General features: G+C 38.4%; 1 protein-coding gene across 1 annotated transcript in view; it reads right to left on the minus strand.

Moving 5' to 3' along the window:
* LOC145478097 (uncharacterized) overlaps nucleotides 1–18,461 on the minus strand; it is a 59,379-nt gene that overhangs the window by 39,738 nt on the left and 1,180 nt on the right. The window contains exons 2-18 of the mRNA XM_081456006.1: nucleotides 16,702–16,905; nucleotides 15,733–15,852; nucleotides 14,559–14,696; nucleotides 14,195–14,257; nucleotides 13,684–13,761; nucleotides 13,231–13,290; nucleotides 12,650–12,742; nucleotides 10,982–11,110; nucleotides 10,381–10,464; nucleotides 9,586–9,645; nucleotides 8,630–8,689; nucleotides 8,471–8,539; nucleotides 7,668–7,745; nucleotides 7,311–7,379; nucleotides 6,788–6,859; nucleotides 6,549–6,614; nucleotides 649–5,956 (exon numbers count right to left, since the gene is read on the minus strand). Of these exons, the coding sequence (XP_081312132.1) occupies nucleotides 649–5,956; nucleotides 6,549–6,614; nucleotides 6,788–6,859; nucleotides 7,311–7,379; nucleotides 7,668–7,745; nucleotides 8,471–8,539; nucleotides 8,630–8,689; nucleotides 9,586–9,645; nucleotides 10,381–10,464; nucleotides 10,982–11,110; nucleotides 12,650–12,742; nucleotides 13,231–13,290; nucleotides 13,684–13,761; nucleotides 14,195–14,257; nucleotides 14,559–14,696; nucleotides 15,733–15,852; nucleotides 16,702–16,905 (6,751 nt within the window). The remainder of the gene's footprint in view (nucleotides 1–648; nucleotides 5,957–6,548; nucleotides 6,615–6,787; nucleotides 6,860–7,310; nucleotides 7,380–7,667; nucleotides 7,746–8,470; nucleotides 8,540–8,629; nucleotides 8,690–9,585; nucleotides 9,646–10,380; nucleotides 10,465–10,981; nucleotides 11,111–12,649; nucleotides 12,743–13,230; nucleotides 13,291–13,683; nucleotides 13,762–14,194; nucleotides 14,258–14,558; nucleotides 14,697–15,732; nucleotides 15,853–16,701; nucleotides 16,906–18,461) is intronic.

The raw sequence follows: 18,461 nt of genomic DNA on the forward strand, positions 1-18,461 counted from the left end.
AAGACAACGAGCAGTTACCCTAGAAAAAGTTAGAATATTCAAATTTTTCTTGACCTATTGTTTACCATGGGTAAGCTGAATGCACTATGCGTTTTAGCCAGCCGCAATTCATATCTGAGTTTCTGAGTTTCGGTTATAGTTAAACTGAAGTGTTTAGCTGTACATAGCTGTACGATTATTTTTTTTAAAATATGATCATTATTTTTAAAATTCTTTTTGGACATCAAGAAAGTAATTTGGGCTTCAAATAATAGATTAACTAAAATTACGGTTCGTATTTCAAAAACGTCATTTTTCATTCTCAGAATACCTTCATTAGGCTTCCCATTTTTTCACACGTGCCAAAGTTTATCTGAAGAGTTTATCTTTAATTCCCTTTTTCAAATCTTAGCCAGTTGAGTGTTCTTTGTGTGGTTAAGAGAGCATTTTACAACAGTTTTATGGTTTAATTTGAAAATTAACAACATGCAGAATGAATTTATATCGCCTTTATTTCACATTTACTTTTGGTAGGAATTTATTACAGTTTATACTGACATGTATAACTTGGTAAATATTTAAATTATTGCCCGCTCTTCTTCGATTTAGAGTGAAACTGATCTGGCACATGCACATGCACATGCACGAGGCACAAAACTGAGCACAAACCTCCATTTGGTTGTGTCATTTTTAAGGCGCTCACAAACCACGCTGGGACATCTTCGCCTTTTTCTTCAGCCTCCCTGCTTAGTTCTTGCAACAGTGAGCCGAGACCTTCTAGCTCACACTGAACACCAGTCTCAACTTGCTCTGAAGTAGTCTCCATGATGCTATCACTCGGATGCGTTTCCCTTTCTTCAAGGTATTCCAAGTCGGGCAAGGTTAACTCCGTCATGACTCCAACGTCTTGTCTTTGGACGTCCTCTCCTCCGTCGTCTTCTTCCTCGTCCAAGATGAACTCAGGCTCATCCAAGACTGGAAGATAGTCCAGTTCTGATCGTAAATCAACCAACGTTTCGGCTTGGAAATCTTCGTGACCAAATTCCTTAAACAAAGGAGTAGCTCTCATTTCTGCGGTACTTTCCAGTTGGTCTTCAAGATCTCTAATATCTGAAAGTGTTAGCTCTGTTTCTGTACCCTTGTCATCTTTCTCAACATCACCGTCACTTGGAGGTTCTCTACTGCCATCGCCATAGACATCTCCCAGCACCTGAAGGTAGTCAATATCAGAGCTTGTCAAGTCTGTTATCACCCCCTTGTCATCCTTAGGTGCTAGCATTCCTGATAGATCACCTCCGTCTCCACTGATCTTCTTCAAGAGATTTTCAGCTTCTTCGAAGTACTCCAAGTCAGCAGTTGTCAGATCCGTCATAGCCTCTGCATTCTCTTTGCTGACTGCTTCTTCAGCTCCAGCCACGCTGTTCTTGTAGAGAAATTCAACCTCTTCCAAGTGCTGCGGTTCAGATTCGGTGAGTTCAGTCATAACGTCCTTGTCTTCCTTGTCAGGTTCAATAAAAACCCAAGATGAGTCTGATTCCTGTGATTGTTCATGCTTCAATCTTTCAAACTCTCCCTCGACATACTCTATATATGACACTGTCAGTTCTGTCATTGTCTCCACATCACACTTTTCAGTCATGTCCTTTGATTCTTGAGCAAACTCGTTATCTTTGTACAAGCTTTCCAATTCCATCAAGTACTCCACATCGTCGTGCGCTAGTTCAGTCATGATTTCCTTATCTTCTATTTCCTTTTCCAGACGGGAACTCGCTGCTTCCTCTAGACATGTCAAATCTTCGATGGTCACATCTGTCATTACATCTTTCTCCTCCTTCTCCGCAGAATGTGCTCTTCTGTACTCGTCAAATTCCACCATCGTTTCCTTGTAGAGTACTTCAATATCTTCATAATACTCGAGGATGTTACCTGTCATTTCAGTCATAGTGTTCTTACTGTGTGTGTTGTCACTATGATCACTTATCGAAGAAGACCTTGACCATCGTCTCCACTTTGGTGTTTTGCTTCTTTCGTGTTCAGTGGCAGCTGATTCCAAACTCTTCAGGTCATAAGCGTTCATGTCCGTCATTGTTCCAACACTCAATTTGTCCTCCAGGCCTGCTTTACTTTCTGATTGTTCTTCTCTGTCTTGCAAGCATTCCTCGTGTGCAGCTTCCACATCCTCAAGGTATTGAAGATCTGACACAGTTAAATCTGTCATTATTTCCGCATTTTGTTTCTCTACGGTGTTGGTATCTAGCTCATCTTGTTTGTCAACAAGACATTCCTCGTGTGCAGCTTCAACATCTTCCAAGTAGGTTAGATCTGATACAGTACTAGTCATATCCGTCATAATTTCTACACTTTGTTTCTCCACATTTCGCGCATCTAGCTCTTCTTGTTTATCAGCAAGGCACTCTTCATGAGCAGACTCAACATCTTCCAAGTATTGTAGATCTGTCACAGTTAAATCAGTCATAACTACGGCATTTTGTTTTTCTACACATAATGTTTCTAATTCTTCTTGTTTGTCTTCCAAGTTCTGAAGATCTGAAGCAGTTAAATCTGTCATCATTTCAGCATTTTGCTTGTCAACACTTCTTGCGCTGGTTTCTAACTCCTCGTTTTTATCAGCAATACATTCCTCGTGAGCGGCTTCCACGTCTTGCAAGTACTGAAGATCTGACACTGTTAAATCAGTCATAACTTCTACACTTTCCCTCTCCACTCCAAACCCTCTCGCCTTCAGCTCCTCTTCTTTATCAGCAATGCATTCCTCGTGAGCTGCTTCAACGTCTTCCAGGTATTTTAGGTCCGACACCGTTAAATCTGTCATGATTTCTATATCTACTCCATTACCTCCAGCTTGTAACTCTTCCTCTAAGTGCTGAAGATCTAAAACAGTTAAATCTGTCATCATTTCAGCATTCTGCTTGTCAACACTTCTTGCGCTGGTTTCTAACTCCTCTTGTTTATCAGCGATGCATTCCTCGTGAGCTACTTCAACTTCTTCCAAGTACTGAAGATCTGACACGGTTAAATCTGTCATAACCTCTACACTTTCCTTCTCCACTTCAACCCCTCTCGCTTCCATTTCCTCTTGTTTATCGGCAATACATTCCTCGTGCGCGGCTTCCACGTCTTGCAAGTACTGAAGATCTGACACAGTTAAATCTGTCATAACTTCTACACTTTCCCTCCCCAATCCAAACCCTCTCGCTTCTAGCTCCTCTTGTTTATCAGCAATGCATTCCTCGTGAGCTGCTTCTACGTCTTGCAAGTACTGAAGATCTGACACGGTTAAATCTGTCATAACTTCTACACTTTCCCTCTCCAGTCCAAACCCTCTCGTTTCCAGCTCCTCTTGTTTATCAGCAATACATTCTTCGTGAGCTGCTTCAACTTCTTCCAAGTACTGAAGATGTGACACGGTTAAATCTGTCATAGCTTCTACACTTTCCTTCTCCACCCCAAACCCTTTCGCTTCCAGCTCCTCTTGTTTATCAGCAATACACTCCTCGTGAGCGGCGTCAACGTCTTCCAAGTATTGCAAGTCTGACGCAGTAAATTCCGTCATAGCTTCAGCATCTTGCTTCTCCGCACTCCGGGCTTCTAACTCGTCTTGTTTATTAACAATGCACTCTTCGTGAGCAGCTTCAACATCTTCCAAGTATTTAAGATCAGATACGGTCAAATCTGTCATTATCTCCACACTTTGCTTTTCCACATCATTCCTTCCCCTTTCAAGTTCTTCTTCTCTGTCTTGTAGACATTCTTCATGTGCGGCGTCAACCTCCTCCAAATATTGCAAATCCATCATCGTGAATTCTGTCATGACTTCTACATCTTGCTTTTCCTCGCTCTCCACTCCACCTTTCATTTTCTCTTCTTCCCTGTCAAGCAGACACTCCTCGTGGGCTGCTTCCACATCCTCCCAGTATTTCAGATCTTCAACAGTCAACTCTGTAGCCACACATCTGTCTTCTTTGTGAAGGGCATCAAATCCTTGTACGGGACAACTTTGATGAAGTTCTCCTGTTTCTTCTAGAAGATCAAGGTCGGGAATAGTTAAATCTGTTGCGGTACCTTTGTCAGCGGTCTCTGTCGTTGCTTCCTTTTTCATGCTAGACCTAAGGTAGACATCTTCCACTTCTTGCAAATGGCCTACATCAAGAATTGTCAGATCTGTTCCCGTGCATTTTTCGTCTTTTGCCGCATCCTCTCCATCACTACCAGCCTTTTGCCGATAAAGCTCTTCAACTTCCACCAAGTATTGCATGTCATCCAAGGTAACATCAGTCATGCTTTCTTGTTCCCATTTTTCCACTACAGGTGCTGATTCCATCACACGGGCTGCATTCTCGATGTAGAAATCTTCAAGCTCTGAAAGTTCAACAAAAGTTAGGTCTGTCATGCACTCTTTGGACTCCTTCTCAGCATGACTCAGAAGAGAATTTGAATCAGAATCCACTTCATGAAGATGATCCTTGTACAAGCTTTCCAAGTCTGCGATATCCTGCATGGCTATATCTGTAATGCTCTCCTTGTCGTCTTTCTCCACTTCAAATTGAGCTAGTTTGTTTTTCATCTCCTCCAGGTTCTCCCTGTAATCTCTGTAGGTGTTCTCAAGGTCCTCAACTTCTTCCCACACACCCTCAGTCATGTCACACTCATCTTTGGTCTCTGTCATTCCCGGATAGGTTTCTAACACGATCTGTGGTAAACATTCGTTGTCTGCGAACTCTGGTGCATCTGTCATGGTTTCAGCTTCTTTCATCTCAACGTTGAACTTGGCATTGACGAGGTCTTGCAAAGAAATGTCAGTAGAACTACCCTTTTCGTCCTTCTGAACTTCAAGAAGAGCAATCTTCTCTTCCAAGTCTTTGATATGACGTTCGTAGCCTGAACATTTGCCTTGTAAGTTGATTATATCATTCCAAGCCAGCTCCGTGAAAGAAATTTCAGTGCAGCTGCACTTTTCGTCCTTGTCAACTGCAAACAGCGCAAGTTTACTTTCCAGTTGCTCGATATTACGTTCATAACTACAGCACTTGTCTTCCAAGTTGACAATGTCATCCCATTTCAGTTCCGTCATCTCGCACTGATCTTTTGTACAAGTAAAGTCTTCTGGGAATGTGTCCAGCACAATTTCAGGTAAAGTCTCCACAAGATCAACTGAAGAAAGCATAACCTCTTCCTTCTCTGAATTAAATTTTGATTCAGGTTCACGAGCGTTCTCAATACACTCAAAGTATTTACTTTCCATCTCGGCAAGTTCTGACAAAGCAAGCTCGGTCATAATACCTACTTCGCTCTTACGACTTTCCATTTCCTTCGCCTTTTGTTTAAACTCATTGCTTAAAGACAGATATATGTCATTATTTGCCTTTTGAACAAGTTCTTCCCAAACTATCTCTGTAATCGTTTCTCTGTCATCACTGGATTTTATTACTGGTGTTTCTTCACGATATGTTTGATAGTTACTTTCTAATTCGTCAAGCTCTCCGCGATCAAGCTCTGTCATTGTTTCATTATCTACTTTTTCTACCTCACCTTTACTTTTTCCAACCGTAAATTCGGCCGGTGACAATTCCGCAAGAATGTTTCTGTGTGTTTCCTCCAATTCTACCAAATCTTGCCAAACAAGATCAGTCATGCATTCTTTATCATCCTTTTCCAGATCGAACAGGCCGCCATTTCCCCCGGGTCCCTCTGGAAAGCCATTCAGGTATTTCCTATACATATTTTCCATACTAACCAAGTCCTCCCAGATCAGGTCTGTCATACAACACGTGTCTTCTGTTGGGACTCTTAGATGCGCATGCTTAAGGTGATCCGTCGCTTCTAGCCGCTGGTCTCTGTAGCTTTCTATTTCATCAAGCTCGCTCCACTGAAGATCTGTGAGCGTCTCTTGGTCGCAAGTGAACACTGATAAGCTTCTGGACTCATCGAACTCAGACTTCAGGGACTCGCTGTTGTACTATACATTAACGGAAAAATGTTATGCTCAGTAAATGAAGACGACTTTAGTTCGATATCGATGATAAAACACGATGTCAAACATGGGTTTAACCGTCTCATGATAGGAATAATGTAAGACTCTTTCGCAACACTTCAATCACTCCCATGGAGAAGTGCGGTGTGATGATCACAACTGTCGATGCGAAGCTCTACCACCGAGGTCATGGGTTCGAATCCCATTCAGGCCTGAATTTTTTTTTCAGGCTTAAATTTCACAACTGCTTAGGTTGTGTATATCACTGCGACGATTAATCATGTCTTCATATCTTTCTCCGCAGTTCAAATATATGATCTTTAATATATTCACTTAGTGAATTGACCCAGCGAAAACGATAGTAATGCAAGCCTTGAAATTGAGCCCTTGTGTAGCAATGTGTAATCTCTCCTTCACAGTTCAGATATATCCTAATTAGAGCTAGTTGTCAACTATCAGTTCGTTCATTCTCATTACTTCGTATTGATATTGTTTGCAGAAGTTAGATGCCGATTTATATTACGCTGATCAGGGTGATGGACATATCACAGAACAGAAGAAGGTTTGATCAACTTACACCCAGGTCCAAGTCCCGGACTTTGTCCCTTAATGCAGACTCCGTGATTTCCATGTGATTGATTTTCTATTTGGCAACAGGACAAAAAATGTACATAGCTCAGCTTTCATTAATTTTATACACCACAATACTGAAAGTTTAGCTATATGGTAAAACTGGTTTGAGACAAACAACAAAGCATTATTTAATAAGGGTATTATGAACGTAACCTGTTTAACTAGAAGGAAATTATATCTAACCTCAGCCATTGATTCTAACATCGCCCTGGCTTGCTTCAGAGCACTTTGTTGTACTGGAGACAACACATTTTCCTTCAAATAAAGAAACTTTTTCAGTCACGTGTGAACAAAAGAACCTATTACAAAGCATCTCCTATATAAAATTACGCAAAAATATGAATTTATTTTACTAACAGTATCATCTTCTTTTAATTTCTTAGTCAGTCTCCAGCGACCCTATTCAGAGATAAATAAGCTTTCACAGAAAAAATATTTGAGTGACAAAACATTCTTAAAACATGCTTTAAATGTATGTCGCGACTTTTAATAAGATGTTCTTAACATTTTCATCTCAAGCTGGAAGGGGTACGCACGAGAGATGAGGTGCCACATCTTTCCTGTCACAGGATTTTTCTCTAACGCTTTAAGTGTAACCCTAAGTCTGTTTTACCGGCAGTTGTAGCTTCCCTACTGTTAAAATTTTAGCTTCTCTATGGTATACAGAATACCATTTTTTTAAAACTTGATATTCTGTATTTCCCACCTTCTCTGTTTCTAATTCTTCTAGACAAGCTTTGATTTCTTCCAGCGATAGAACAGCAGAACCGTTGTCCTGAGTAAGAAAAAAGACAGATCAGTTACCAGAGACTACGAAAACAAAGTATCAGACTACACAGGCTATTGTTGAACCTGCATATTCAACAACTAATAGATACAATCATATTGCATACGAATCTTATCGGATGACAGTCGTAAGCAATATGATTATGGGTCTTACTTGTTGAATATATAAGGTGAACATGAGTCCGTGCAGTTGACGAGACATCTTGCGCCCGATCTTGCATGACAAGAAAAACCAGCTACATGTTTGAGAGTTAAATAATATATCAAAGCACTTTACCATCATTCTTGGAGACGGAGATATTTCAAAATCATTGCTTCTGGACCTTCTGGAATCCCAGTCTTCTGATCCTGCAGTCTACATAATGCATTGACAGTAATTAGTTACAATGAAGCAATTGCAAACAATTACATGCGTTTACTCGGATTCAAATTTCTTGCGTTCTCAGACTTCTCGCAACGCCTGCAGCGTCTCTTACCAATCATAGAATTTATGCATTGATTTAGTTTCTTCATAGTCAATCCTTCGGAGATTTGTATCAGATTCTCTCCTCAGGTGTCCAACATTATTTTTGCGGCATCAACTGTTCCTATTATAGGAAAGATGAGTAACGAATACCCTTCACGTTCCAGAACTCCCCTTCCACAAATAGTTTCCAATACACTTCTCAATAATACGCTTTTGCTACTAAAAGAAGCACAGTTACGTTACTTTGAAATATTTTGGCCACGTACAAAATCACCTTGAAATTGAAGGAAACCTGAAAATAATAGTTTACTAAAAAAAAAAAAGCCAAAGACATAATAATAAACCATAAAGGAACAAGGATGGTTAAGGATGGAAAAGATTAGCATGGATTACAAACAACGAACTTGATGCAAGAAACGTGCCGACTAGCTCCTTAAACACCACATAAGGCTGTTTTGAAAACGCAAGGATTGCCAAAATCTTACGAATTACACTACATATAACTGATAAAGAGAAAAACTGAAATTTGGGTTCACCCTTTTTATCACGCGCTTGACTTCAAATGACGTCTTACAACGCGAATATCAGCTGTTAGCAAAATAAAAATAACTTACAGACAACTGTGACATTTCTTCCAGTTCAAACTCCAGCAAATCTCTTTGATCCTGTAGCTCTCGCATGTCCTAAACAACAACAAAAATAATGTTAAAAACAGCTTTAAAACACAAATTTTCTAGCTGGTTTCCTACAGCGATTCAGCTTATGATAGTTACCTCATTATACTTGGCCAGTTCACCTTGTGCTTCATCTCGAGCTTTCTCTGCTGAGATCAACTGAGGATAGAGAAAAGCAAAAAACACTTACTAACAGAGAAAGCTTTCTTACAAAAATTAAGATTCAATTGTGCAATAATTATCAACTGTATAAGAGTTGATGAGTTATTACCAAAAGCACCATCAAATAGAAAGTTATCAAATTATTTATATGTTTATGGTGTTTGCAGTAAAGCTGACAGTTACATGTAAGTGCATTAAACACTCCTTTAAACCAGCAAGAACTAGAATTATAGTGAAAACCATACCATGTATACTGACTCAGAGATAAGTTTGAACAATAAAATTAATTGTTGAGAACACATGGGTTATTGACCAAGCGTGAGGTCAAGATGGCTGGATGTTGGCAAAGTTCTTTTTTTTTGCCTGTTGATGTGACCTTGACTCTGTCTCGGTCCATAAACACACAAAAAAGAACATGGCCAATATCTAGCCATCTTGACCAAACAAGCTTGGTCAATAAAGGATTTATTATATTGAAAAAGAACACTATTTTTCTGTGGGAAGCAGCAGATAATCCCGAGTGGGCAAGAGAGCACCATCTTGCCTGCTCAAGAAGCCAATCAAAGCACAGGAATTGGTTCATCTTGCCCGCTCACAGAGCTAGTCATCTAATAACACTGCTTATAGCTCTGCACAAGTTATAACCTTCCTTGGTCAAGTTGATTCTCATAATAACTCCAATAATAAAGTGATCTTAGTTTTCTTGTTTGCCATTTTGTTGGCCAGTGTATCACAGTAACAAAGTAATAAAATGCAAAACTAGTGCAAAAAAGAGTCAATGCCAAAAAGAGAGCATACCACAGAGTTGGTTTGGTGAACCAGTTAGTTTTATTTCATAATTTACAGTAGCCTTACAACCACGGCCACAAATTCATGCACATGACACCACGTACCTTCTGATATAAATCCTTGTTATCTGCTTGGAGTTGAGATATATCCTCTGAGCCAGTAACCTGCAAAATGTATTGTCAGTTTGATCTTTATATAAAACCAACAACTTTCTCTGCTTTGATTTATGGGTATACAACACAGACACTCCAGCTATTGTTGCTAATTGGGTGGTTCCAGAAAATATACATACCTCCACAAAGGATGGTTACCTGGTTTGTGCCCCCCCCCCCCCCTCCACTTTCCCCAAGAATTTCAAGTTTAGCTTTATATTTTCCCTTTACAAATTGGGCTGTAGAGACCCCCACCCCCACCCCCTTAGAATTTCCATTGACCATTCTTGGTGTGGGTAAGGATACTTTCTGGACCTGCACATTGTGAGGCACAGTCCATTTGGATGTAAAAGGATGTCTTGCTTTCTGGACAGCATAGCAGTTGATCACAGCTTGTTTAGAATGTCTTGTCATGTGAGTGGCAAAGATAAAAGAAACTGGATAGAGACCAAGATTAACTAACAGATTGTACTACCTAAAACAATAATGTCAACAAACCACATTGTCAACTGGTCGGGGTTTGGTACAGTTTGCTTTAATGCCTCTAAAGTTTACGATCTGGAATTGAAACCTATAAAACTGTTGGCAAAAATGAAATAAATTTGAGACATCTACCTGTTGTCAATTGTCCAATGTGTTCAGATTTTGCATTCTTGAAATCACAAATGACAACCATGCCAAGTCTAATTAGATTAATTAGAAATAATTCTCAAACTGAAAGGGGAAACATCAGCGAGATGGCAGTACCTGTCCACTATCATTCATCATTCTCTCAAGCTCATGAATTCTTGCTTGGCTCTCAAGTAAGTCTGATTGAAGCTGTTGTTTCTCCTGTGGCAAACAAACAGAATCCTACATCAGTATACAGGTACCAAGCTGTACAAAACAGAACCTTTTATATTATCTAGCTGCTTAGAGTACAAATGTCATGGTAAGGTTAAGTATCAACACTTTTTTACTGTAGAAGGGCCAAAACACTATGGCACATTTTCAAAAACTCACCATTATCTTCACGTTTTTTGCATGCAACTTTTCTCAGTGTTTATTTTGCTTCATTATTACTTTTTGTTCATCCCTCTTCATGGGGAGATGAGTAATTTTGAGGTTCATTTTTTGAACTTTTATCAATTAAAACTGACTCAAAATATTGAAACATAGTTTCTTTAATGTTGCCTTATTGAACCATCTGGAGTTTCTCAGAGCATGAAAATAAATAATTGATTAACAGTTAACTTAGGGTTAATTTACCTTGACAAGGATAGTTACAGAATACTGAATCAGTTAAAACAAATTTCGCAAAATTCAATGGCTTATTCATTATTCAGGATTATGACATAATTATAATTACCATTTCATCTCTCTCAGCATCCACTGCACTGCCAACATGAGCTTGCAGGAGTGCATAGGCTCGTTCCAAAGCTAACAACTCTTTGGCTAGCTTCTTTATTCTTTTGCTGTCAACATCATCACTGGATGACTAATGATAAGAAAAAAAAATAGACTTTTCAACTTCTGCATTAATTACATTTGTAGCAATTTTTCGTGAAGATAAATTAAAACAGTACTCAAATGTTGCTTTGTAATAACACTGGGAAATTACACTAAAGGTCAGAACTAACAGTTTCTTATTTAATCAGAGCAGACAAGGTGTTTCTTCAAGTTTGATGTCACAGAAAACCTTCACAGCAGCCTTAACATAAGCTGATTTCAAGTCAGGTTACTGCAAGATCTGAACAATGATTGTCAACAAAGGGAAGCATAATCTGTGACAACAATCCTGCTGAGAGTATTGGTATGCTGTACAGCTCAAATGACAACATACAGTCTGATGACTGACCAGTGAGTGCACATGGACAACACAGATCTGTTACTAAACAACCATGACAGGGGTTTCACTGACATTTCCAATAGGAGAGCAACTGGTTTTCACAGGCCAAACATTTTGAACTGAACTTCTTTCCTCTAGATGGTCAAACCAGGCTGGCAAAATCTTCTTCACAGTCAGTTAATTTTCCCTGTGCATAGCCCTTAATGAAACCCCTGCCATGACCTCATTAAAGGGGACATGGACTAAATCACATCAATTGATAAACCAGTTCTGTTATGAGAAAAATGCATGGTTACAAGATGCCTAAGCTTGATTTGAGCAATTATTAGCTTTAAGGTAGATTTTAGAGACAAAGGAATGACCTGTTTGCTTGATGCCACAAATTCTTTTCTTAAAGAGCTAGATTCTATGGCAACAGGAAGTTACTTAAAGGAATTAGTTTGTACAAAACACAATATTACAAATGAAAGTATAGATACCTCAGGAAGCCATCACAACATTTGAAGTCAACCATGAAGTTTTTTATGCAAATAGATCAGTTTTCTGTTTTGGTGAACTTGTTACAGTTTATTGCTCACTTGGAATGCTAATGTTTACATTTATTTACTCTCCAATTGCATAATTATTATGAGTTGCTATCATTCAAATCTAATTACAACTAAGATTAACACCTGCACAACATTCATAATAGCTACATTGGAGGTCACCGTCTTACTTGCAGATTTTTCAAGTCACCTAGGGCTAAATATCGTAGGAACTAAAATGGCTTAAGTGGATGCAAATTCCAAAAGATGGCTTTGAGTAATACATGTGTTTGACTTCAACAAAAGGGCAAATGACATTGTTCAAGTAAGAAAGAAACAGTTTTAACTGAAATTATTGGTAATTGACAGCTATTAACTTGCTCAATGTTAACTTGCAAATGTGGGCTGCAGTTATTAGGCAGTGAGGTGAGAAAACTTATTTGCCTATCACTGTTTGTGTTTCATCATTACAGTGGCCAGTGGAATTTCATTTGATTGGAGATCACAGAAACTGGCTCTAAATGTCACGAGTGAAAGGAAGCGTAATCAAAGTAATAAAAGTTACTGACAGCGACTTGTTCCAAAGTTTGCTACATAATATCTCATTGCAATAATAAATTAACTTACAAATGGCCAGCAGGCAACAACATAAAACTGAACTAACCATTTCTGAAGCTTCACTAAAGTCGGAATGAACAGACATCCTATCATCATCAGTCGCTGGAAGAAACTCTGCAGATAGTGAAGTTGGGCTGGCCTTAAAAGAAAAAAGTTTCCAGTAAGCTCAATGTCAACTTCTGTAATCAGACAAAATGGCTGTGACCCTGGAGGGGGGGGGGGGGGGGGTAGGGGTACTCTGAGAAATTGGGTACCCTATTTATGACCAAAATCTCTGATTTTCAATAACCTATTTATGACCTGACCCTAAATCAATATCCTGTTTCAGACCTGCCTTATACTTAATTCCCTGGTTCAGACTGATGTTAAAGGCATTGTGAAGGGCTTTTGTTGATCAGCCTTATCAATAATGATGAAGAAGTCTGTAGCTTCTTCTTCTGGAGTACAAAACCCAGACCCTGTTTATGATCAAAATGGCTAAAAGTGATACCCTATTTACGACCAAATTGGAAGAAAAACCGTAACCCTTTGAGGCCGCACATATCTAAGTATATAGCCCATATAAGGGAGTACCCCCACCCCCCCCCCCCCAACCCAGGTCTGTGATCAGCTTCATGAATGACTTACTGGTTGCTGTTTGCTCTTTTTCTTTCTCCCCCTCAAAAGTTCAATCCTTCTGTCTTTTTCCTGCACGAGATTTTATAAGCAAAATTAGTAATGGAAATATAATATGCATACCCACCTCAAAGAGGGTTATTGGAAATTACAAGCTTAGGGGGAGGGGTTCTCAAAAGCCAATTGAAAATTTTTAAAGGAAAGTATGAACCAAAACTGGAATTTCCAAGAGGATTGGGGAGGGGGGAGGGAGGGAATACCCCTCAAAAAGAAACATGTGAGGGGTATGTACATGTTCTGGAACAACACATTATTTCAACAGTTTTTTCAAGGTATTTGCAAAAAACTTATAATTAGGGCAATTGATTTTGTGAACTTCAAACAGATTGCAGGAGACAGTGATAGAGGAATGTATCTTGAGTTTCATCATTCATTAAGTACTTTAACTGCTAGAAGGTCACTAACCATCAAGCTTTGCTTTAGATCGGCAATGGTCCTGGTTTGTTCTCTCATCTGGGCCTTCAGGTTGCCAAGGTCATCCTGCTATAGGAAACAAATTGCCCTGTTTTTTTTTCCTTTCATCTTCCTTCCATGTACTGAGATAATCACCATAATTAGTTAGGACTTTTCTAAATAATAGTTTTTCTTAAAAACATTCTTTGGCATCTAACACTGAGGGTGTAATAATAGGAACTTAACATGACCAGCTCCATGCTGGCTTGACAGCTCAATCGGTAATAAAAGCAATGCAACAGTATCGCAGAGGTCACAGTTAAATCTATCTTTTTTATATCCTTCATTAGCATATCAAGCTCATTTACCATACCCAAGTTAAGCCAAAACTCAGGTGCTGCCTTATTAGGACACTGACATGAGAGTGAGGATATCAGGACACTAGATAAAGCTTGTGATTGGTCAATTTTGAATTCCGGTGCAGCAAAATTAAATTCAGTGACAGAAATGAATTGAGATTTACCTCCTTGCTTGCCTTCCCTCTTGGTTTCACAGAGTTCTCCTTTCTTCCTGTTAAGCTTTTTTTCTGTGTAAATGATAATTTGAAATCAAAACTGTGTTTATCAGATTTCTGATTGATGACCTAGGGTTGGGAGATGGAAGAAGGTGGAGGAGTGTAAAGGGGGTTGGAGGGGGTGGAGAGGGGTAAAGGGAGGTGGAGGGGGGTGGAGAGGGGTAAAGGGAGGTGGAGGGGGGTGGAGAGGGGTAAAGGGAGGTGGAGGGGGGTGGAGAGGGGTAAAGGGAGGTGGAGGGGGGTGGAGGGGGGTGGAGGGGGGAAAGGGATGGAAGATGAATTATGTAAGACTGAAATGTTATTAAAATCTCACCTGAGAGTTGACTTCATCCAGCAACATTTTATTCCGGCTTTCAAGCCTCCTGTTGGTTTGTGATAAATCAGCATTCTTTCTCTCAAGCTTCCTGTTCTTATCTCTGCTGTCCTTTTCAAGTTTTTCTAACTCAGCCAGCTATTGAAGAGTTTGGAGATTAAATATTACAAAAATATGTTCATGTTATGGGCTCAATTTCAGTCTCATAAACTAAGGCAATGCTAGGCTGAGTACTGAAATTGTTTCACGACCAGATTACAGTATCACACACTGCATTCAAAAATTCTACAACCTGATACATATTTCAAGGACATGGCAAATTCTGTCCTTATTTATTTACTTACAGTGTAATCTTTATTTCTTCAATGATTCACTTATTTATGTCTTTATCTACATGTACTACATATTGACATCCATAAAATGGATGGATCTATAATTTTTTTCCATGCACTCTTTTTCATTGCTTTACTTCTTTTTTGCATGCAAGTTAGGATGAAAAGGCAATTGAAGTCAGCTAAGAAAGGAACACACGCAAACAAAGATTCACAATTAATGAAGGAGTTTCCATGGACACATATTGTGGAATGAACGTTTTTAATGTTCTCATTTCCAATAGCTCTGACTCCTTTAAAAAGACATAACTTCCCTCATACCTCAGTTACCATGAAAATAAAAACAATACAGTGTACTACACATTTTCCAACACTAAGCAAATATCACTTCCATTCATGACCTAAGCACAATATCATGAAAATCACTTCAATTCATCACTTTGCTTGAACTAACTTTCTGTGAATTTCTTGAGTCTAAAATCTCCTTTAGTCCAATTCCTGCCTAGGTTTAATAGCTAATTTATATGTACAGTGTAGTTACTTCACATCATGCAATTATGCAGAGCCTAATTTAATTTTTCAGAAAGACTTTTTTCCCCCTAAACTACAAAATTATGTAAATTTCTTTAAAACATAAAATTGGACATATCGAGTTAAATTTATCCATATTTCCATCATTTTGAAGCTGACTGTGGTGCCTAAAATTAATTACAAATCTTATAAAGGGTGTCTTTATTGATAGATTGCAGGGTTTATAATTTTTAAACATAAGCAAAATTGTCACTGATAGCAGGTCCTTCACACATGACCACACATATTTTAGACTGGTATTTCAAGCATACCAGTTCTGCATTTCTTGTTGCCAGCTGTTGATTCTTTTCGTCCAGCTTACGAACCAAAGAGCTGAGCTCCACATTCTTTCTCTGCAGCATCCTTAATTCTTGACTGCCGCCCTTTGAGTCCTGTGGAAAAAATACCAGTCAGTTTGGCACAAATGTAGGAACATTTACTTTAGAACAAATATTTCAATTCCACATTTTGAAAGCTACAAGTCAAAATATTGACTACAAAATATTTTGTTATCACTATTGACAGGAAGAAAACTTTCCACATAGTCATACACTTACCATTTTTCAAGATTTCTACCATTGACAATAAACACACTGTCTGACATTGGTTAGTGTTTTATTTTAGGTGATTATAGTTCTTGGCAAAAGCTTTTGTTTGCATACATTAAAATAAATTTGTGTTCATATCTTGTGGTTTTTCTGTTGTTAACAAACAGTTCTCTTGATGTATTATTAATTAAATTTATTGGACTTCCTAACTTGACTACAAGTGTCAATATCAACTTCTCTAGTTCTCAGTGAATTTTCAACTTGTTTAAGAACACATCTGTATATTACTATACTTCTCACGGAAGCTTACACTGTATCAAAATAATTTTAATATAATATATAATTATTCACATACAAGTTACCCCCTCAAAATAAAAACATTTTGGTCTGAAACCACATGAGCACTAAAACAATATCTGATAGATTCTTGGCATTATGCGCCTTTGAAAAAAGGGACAGATTGAAAAATTTATTCTTGCATATTTCATGAGAATGGAGAGGTTGATCACCAAAAAACTCTGGAGTATGTGAAAGCAAATGTCCCCCTCCCCTCCCTCCCTAACAACAGAAACACACGGCAAACTTGTTTCTTGTGCATTCTCCCCTCCCCATCCCCACCCCACCCCCCAAAAGAACAACAACAACAACAACAAATTGGGAATTCAAAAGAAGTGAGAGACAAAATGTACTTACGGGAATCCCTGCTAGGGTTGCCTGGCCTGAGTCACTCTTTCCAGATGACATCATTCTATCCCAAGCATCAAATGTTGATGATTTTTTTAGCATGTCATGTAAACTGTCTTTCTCCAGGCGTAACCTCATTGAGTGCCCAGCTTCTAAACCAAGTTTCTTTTCAAGCTGCTCAATAATGTTCAGCAACTGACGAATTTCAGCCATCTGCAAAAATTATGCAATATGTATTACTTCCAAAGATGACCACTGATGTCTATACACGAAGCATTAAATTATTAAAATAATTACTGTGGAATCCTGTGGTGGAAAAGAAAAATGGATCGAAAAATCAGGAGTTCAACATGTCTGCATTAATATTACAGTGAAACGAACACAAAGAAAAATGACTGTCTTGTTGGCAATAGATGATTCAAGAAATCAGGATTCTAATATGTCCATTCAGATATTTACAACATGTAGACTCTTAAAACTAAGAATAAAAACAGATTTAAAAAAATTTCACCACTAGTTATTAGACTATATAATTATTTTAAACCATTCAGTTCAATTTGAAAACACTCAGTACCTTTTTGTAACTTATTGTCAGAATGACAATAGTCCCATATTGTTTCAAATTGCCTCATTCACAAAGAGTTCTGGTTAGCTCCTCGGTAGCTGTCCGGTATTCTACAATTACTCCAACCATTCTGTCATTTACACCTCGCACTCCGGCTGTCTAAACAATGACAGCTCTTTCCTTTTGAGTGTGACAACTGCATGTTTCTATTACAGTTAGACCCGGCTAATTCAAACTCAGTTATTTCGAATTACTCATTATTTCAAACTCAAAACCATTTTCTTTGCATTTTCCCTTCAGTCATATATGGTCATATCGGCTATTTCTACCTCCCGCTATTCTGAACAATTTTTCATTTCCCCTGCGAATTCTACATAGTAGGGTTCAATATTGTAATTTTGATAACATTATTTTGTGACTGACTGAAAAAAAAAAACTCTGAAAAAGAAGACTCATTAAATGTAATTTGACAAGGAAAGTGTTACTCTGCCTTTTCGTCTTAGTTTACATAATTTCTGGAAACCTGTATGATTGTTTCAACCCTGTGCTAATTTTAAGAGGTCGTGGATTTTAATAGCTCTGCTTTACATAAATGTAGACGAATCTTCAAAAATTCCTGAATAATATTTTTTTTGTTCCTCTAGAAAATATCCAAACCCCTCCTAAGAAGGGACTTTTGGTTTGAGCGCCCCCTCCCCCAGCCCTATTCCGCAGCAAATTCCAGTTTTGGCTCATACTTTCCTAGGCATTTTGGTTTTACCCGCACCCCCCTTTCTGGAACTACACAATATTAAAAAAGACTTGAAACATGTGGATTACATTAAGATCAAATAACAAAAAAATGCAATACCTTGGTCAAGCACAAATCCGAAAATAAAACCCAGCCGTCAAAACGGAAAGCCCACAAGCCAAAAGTAAACAAACGAAATCAGTGAGTTATTGTAAATTTCATAGACATTGCAGCGGGTGTTTATTACACAAAACCGTTCAACCGATTTACGTAGTTTTGCTAGGGAAGTATATTATCTTACGCTGCTCTTTGAAGATAATTATGGAAAAAAATTGAATATCGGTGACAATTTTTAACACAACAATAGAATCAAAATAGAGCGACACTATTCACAACTTGACCTCTATTTTGAGTTATTGTAGTTTACAGACTATAAACTACAGATCTCAAGTTGTACAGCACGATGTAAACGTC

This window comes from Orbicella franksi, chromosome 2 (genome assembly GCF_964199315.1).
Source record: "Orbicella franksi chromosome 2, jaOrbFran1.1, whole genome shotgun sequence".
In the NCBI taxonomy this organism is placed as follows: Eukaryota; Metazoa; Cnidaria; class Anthozoa; order Scleractinia; family Merulinidae; genus Orbicella; species Orbicella franksi.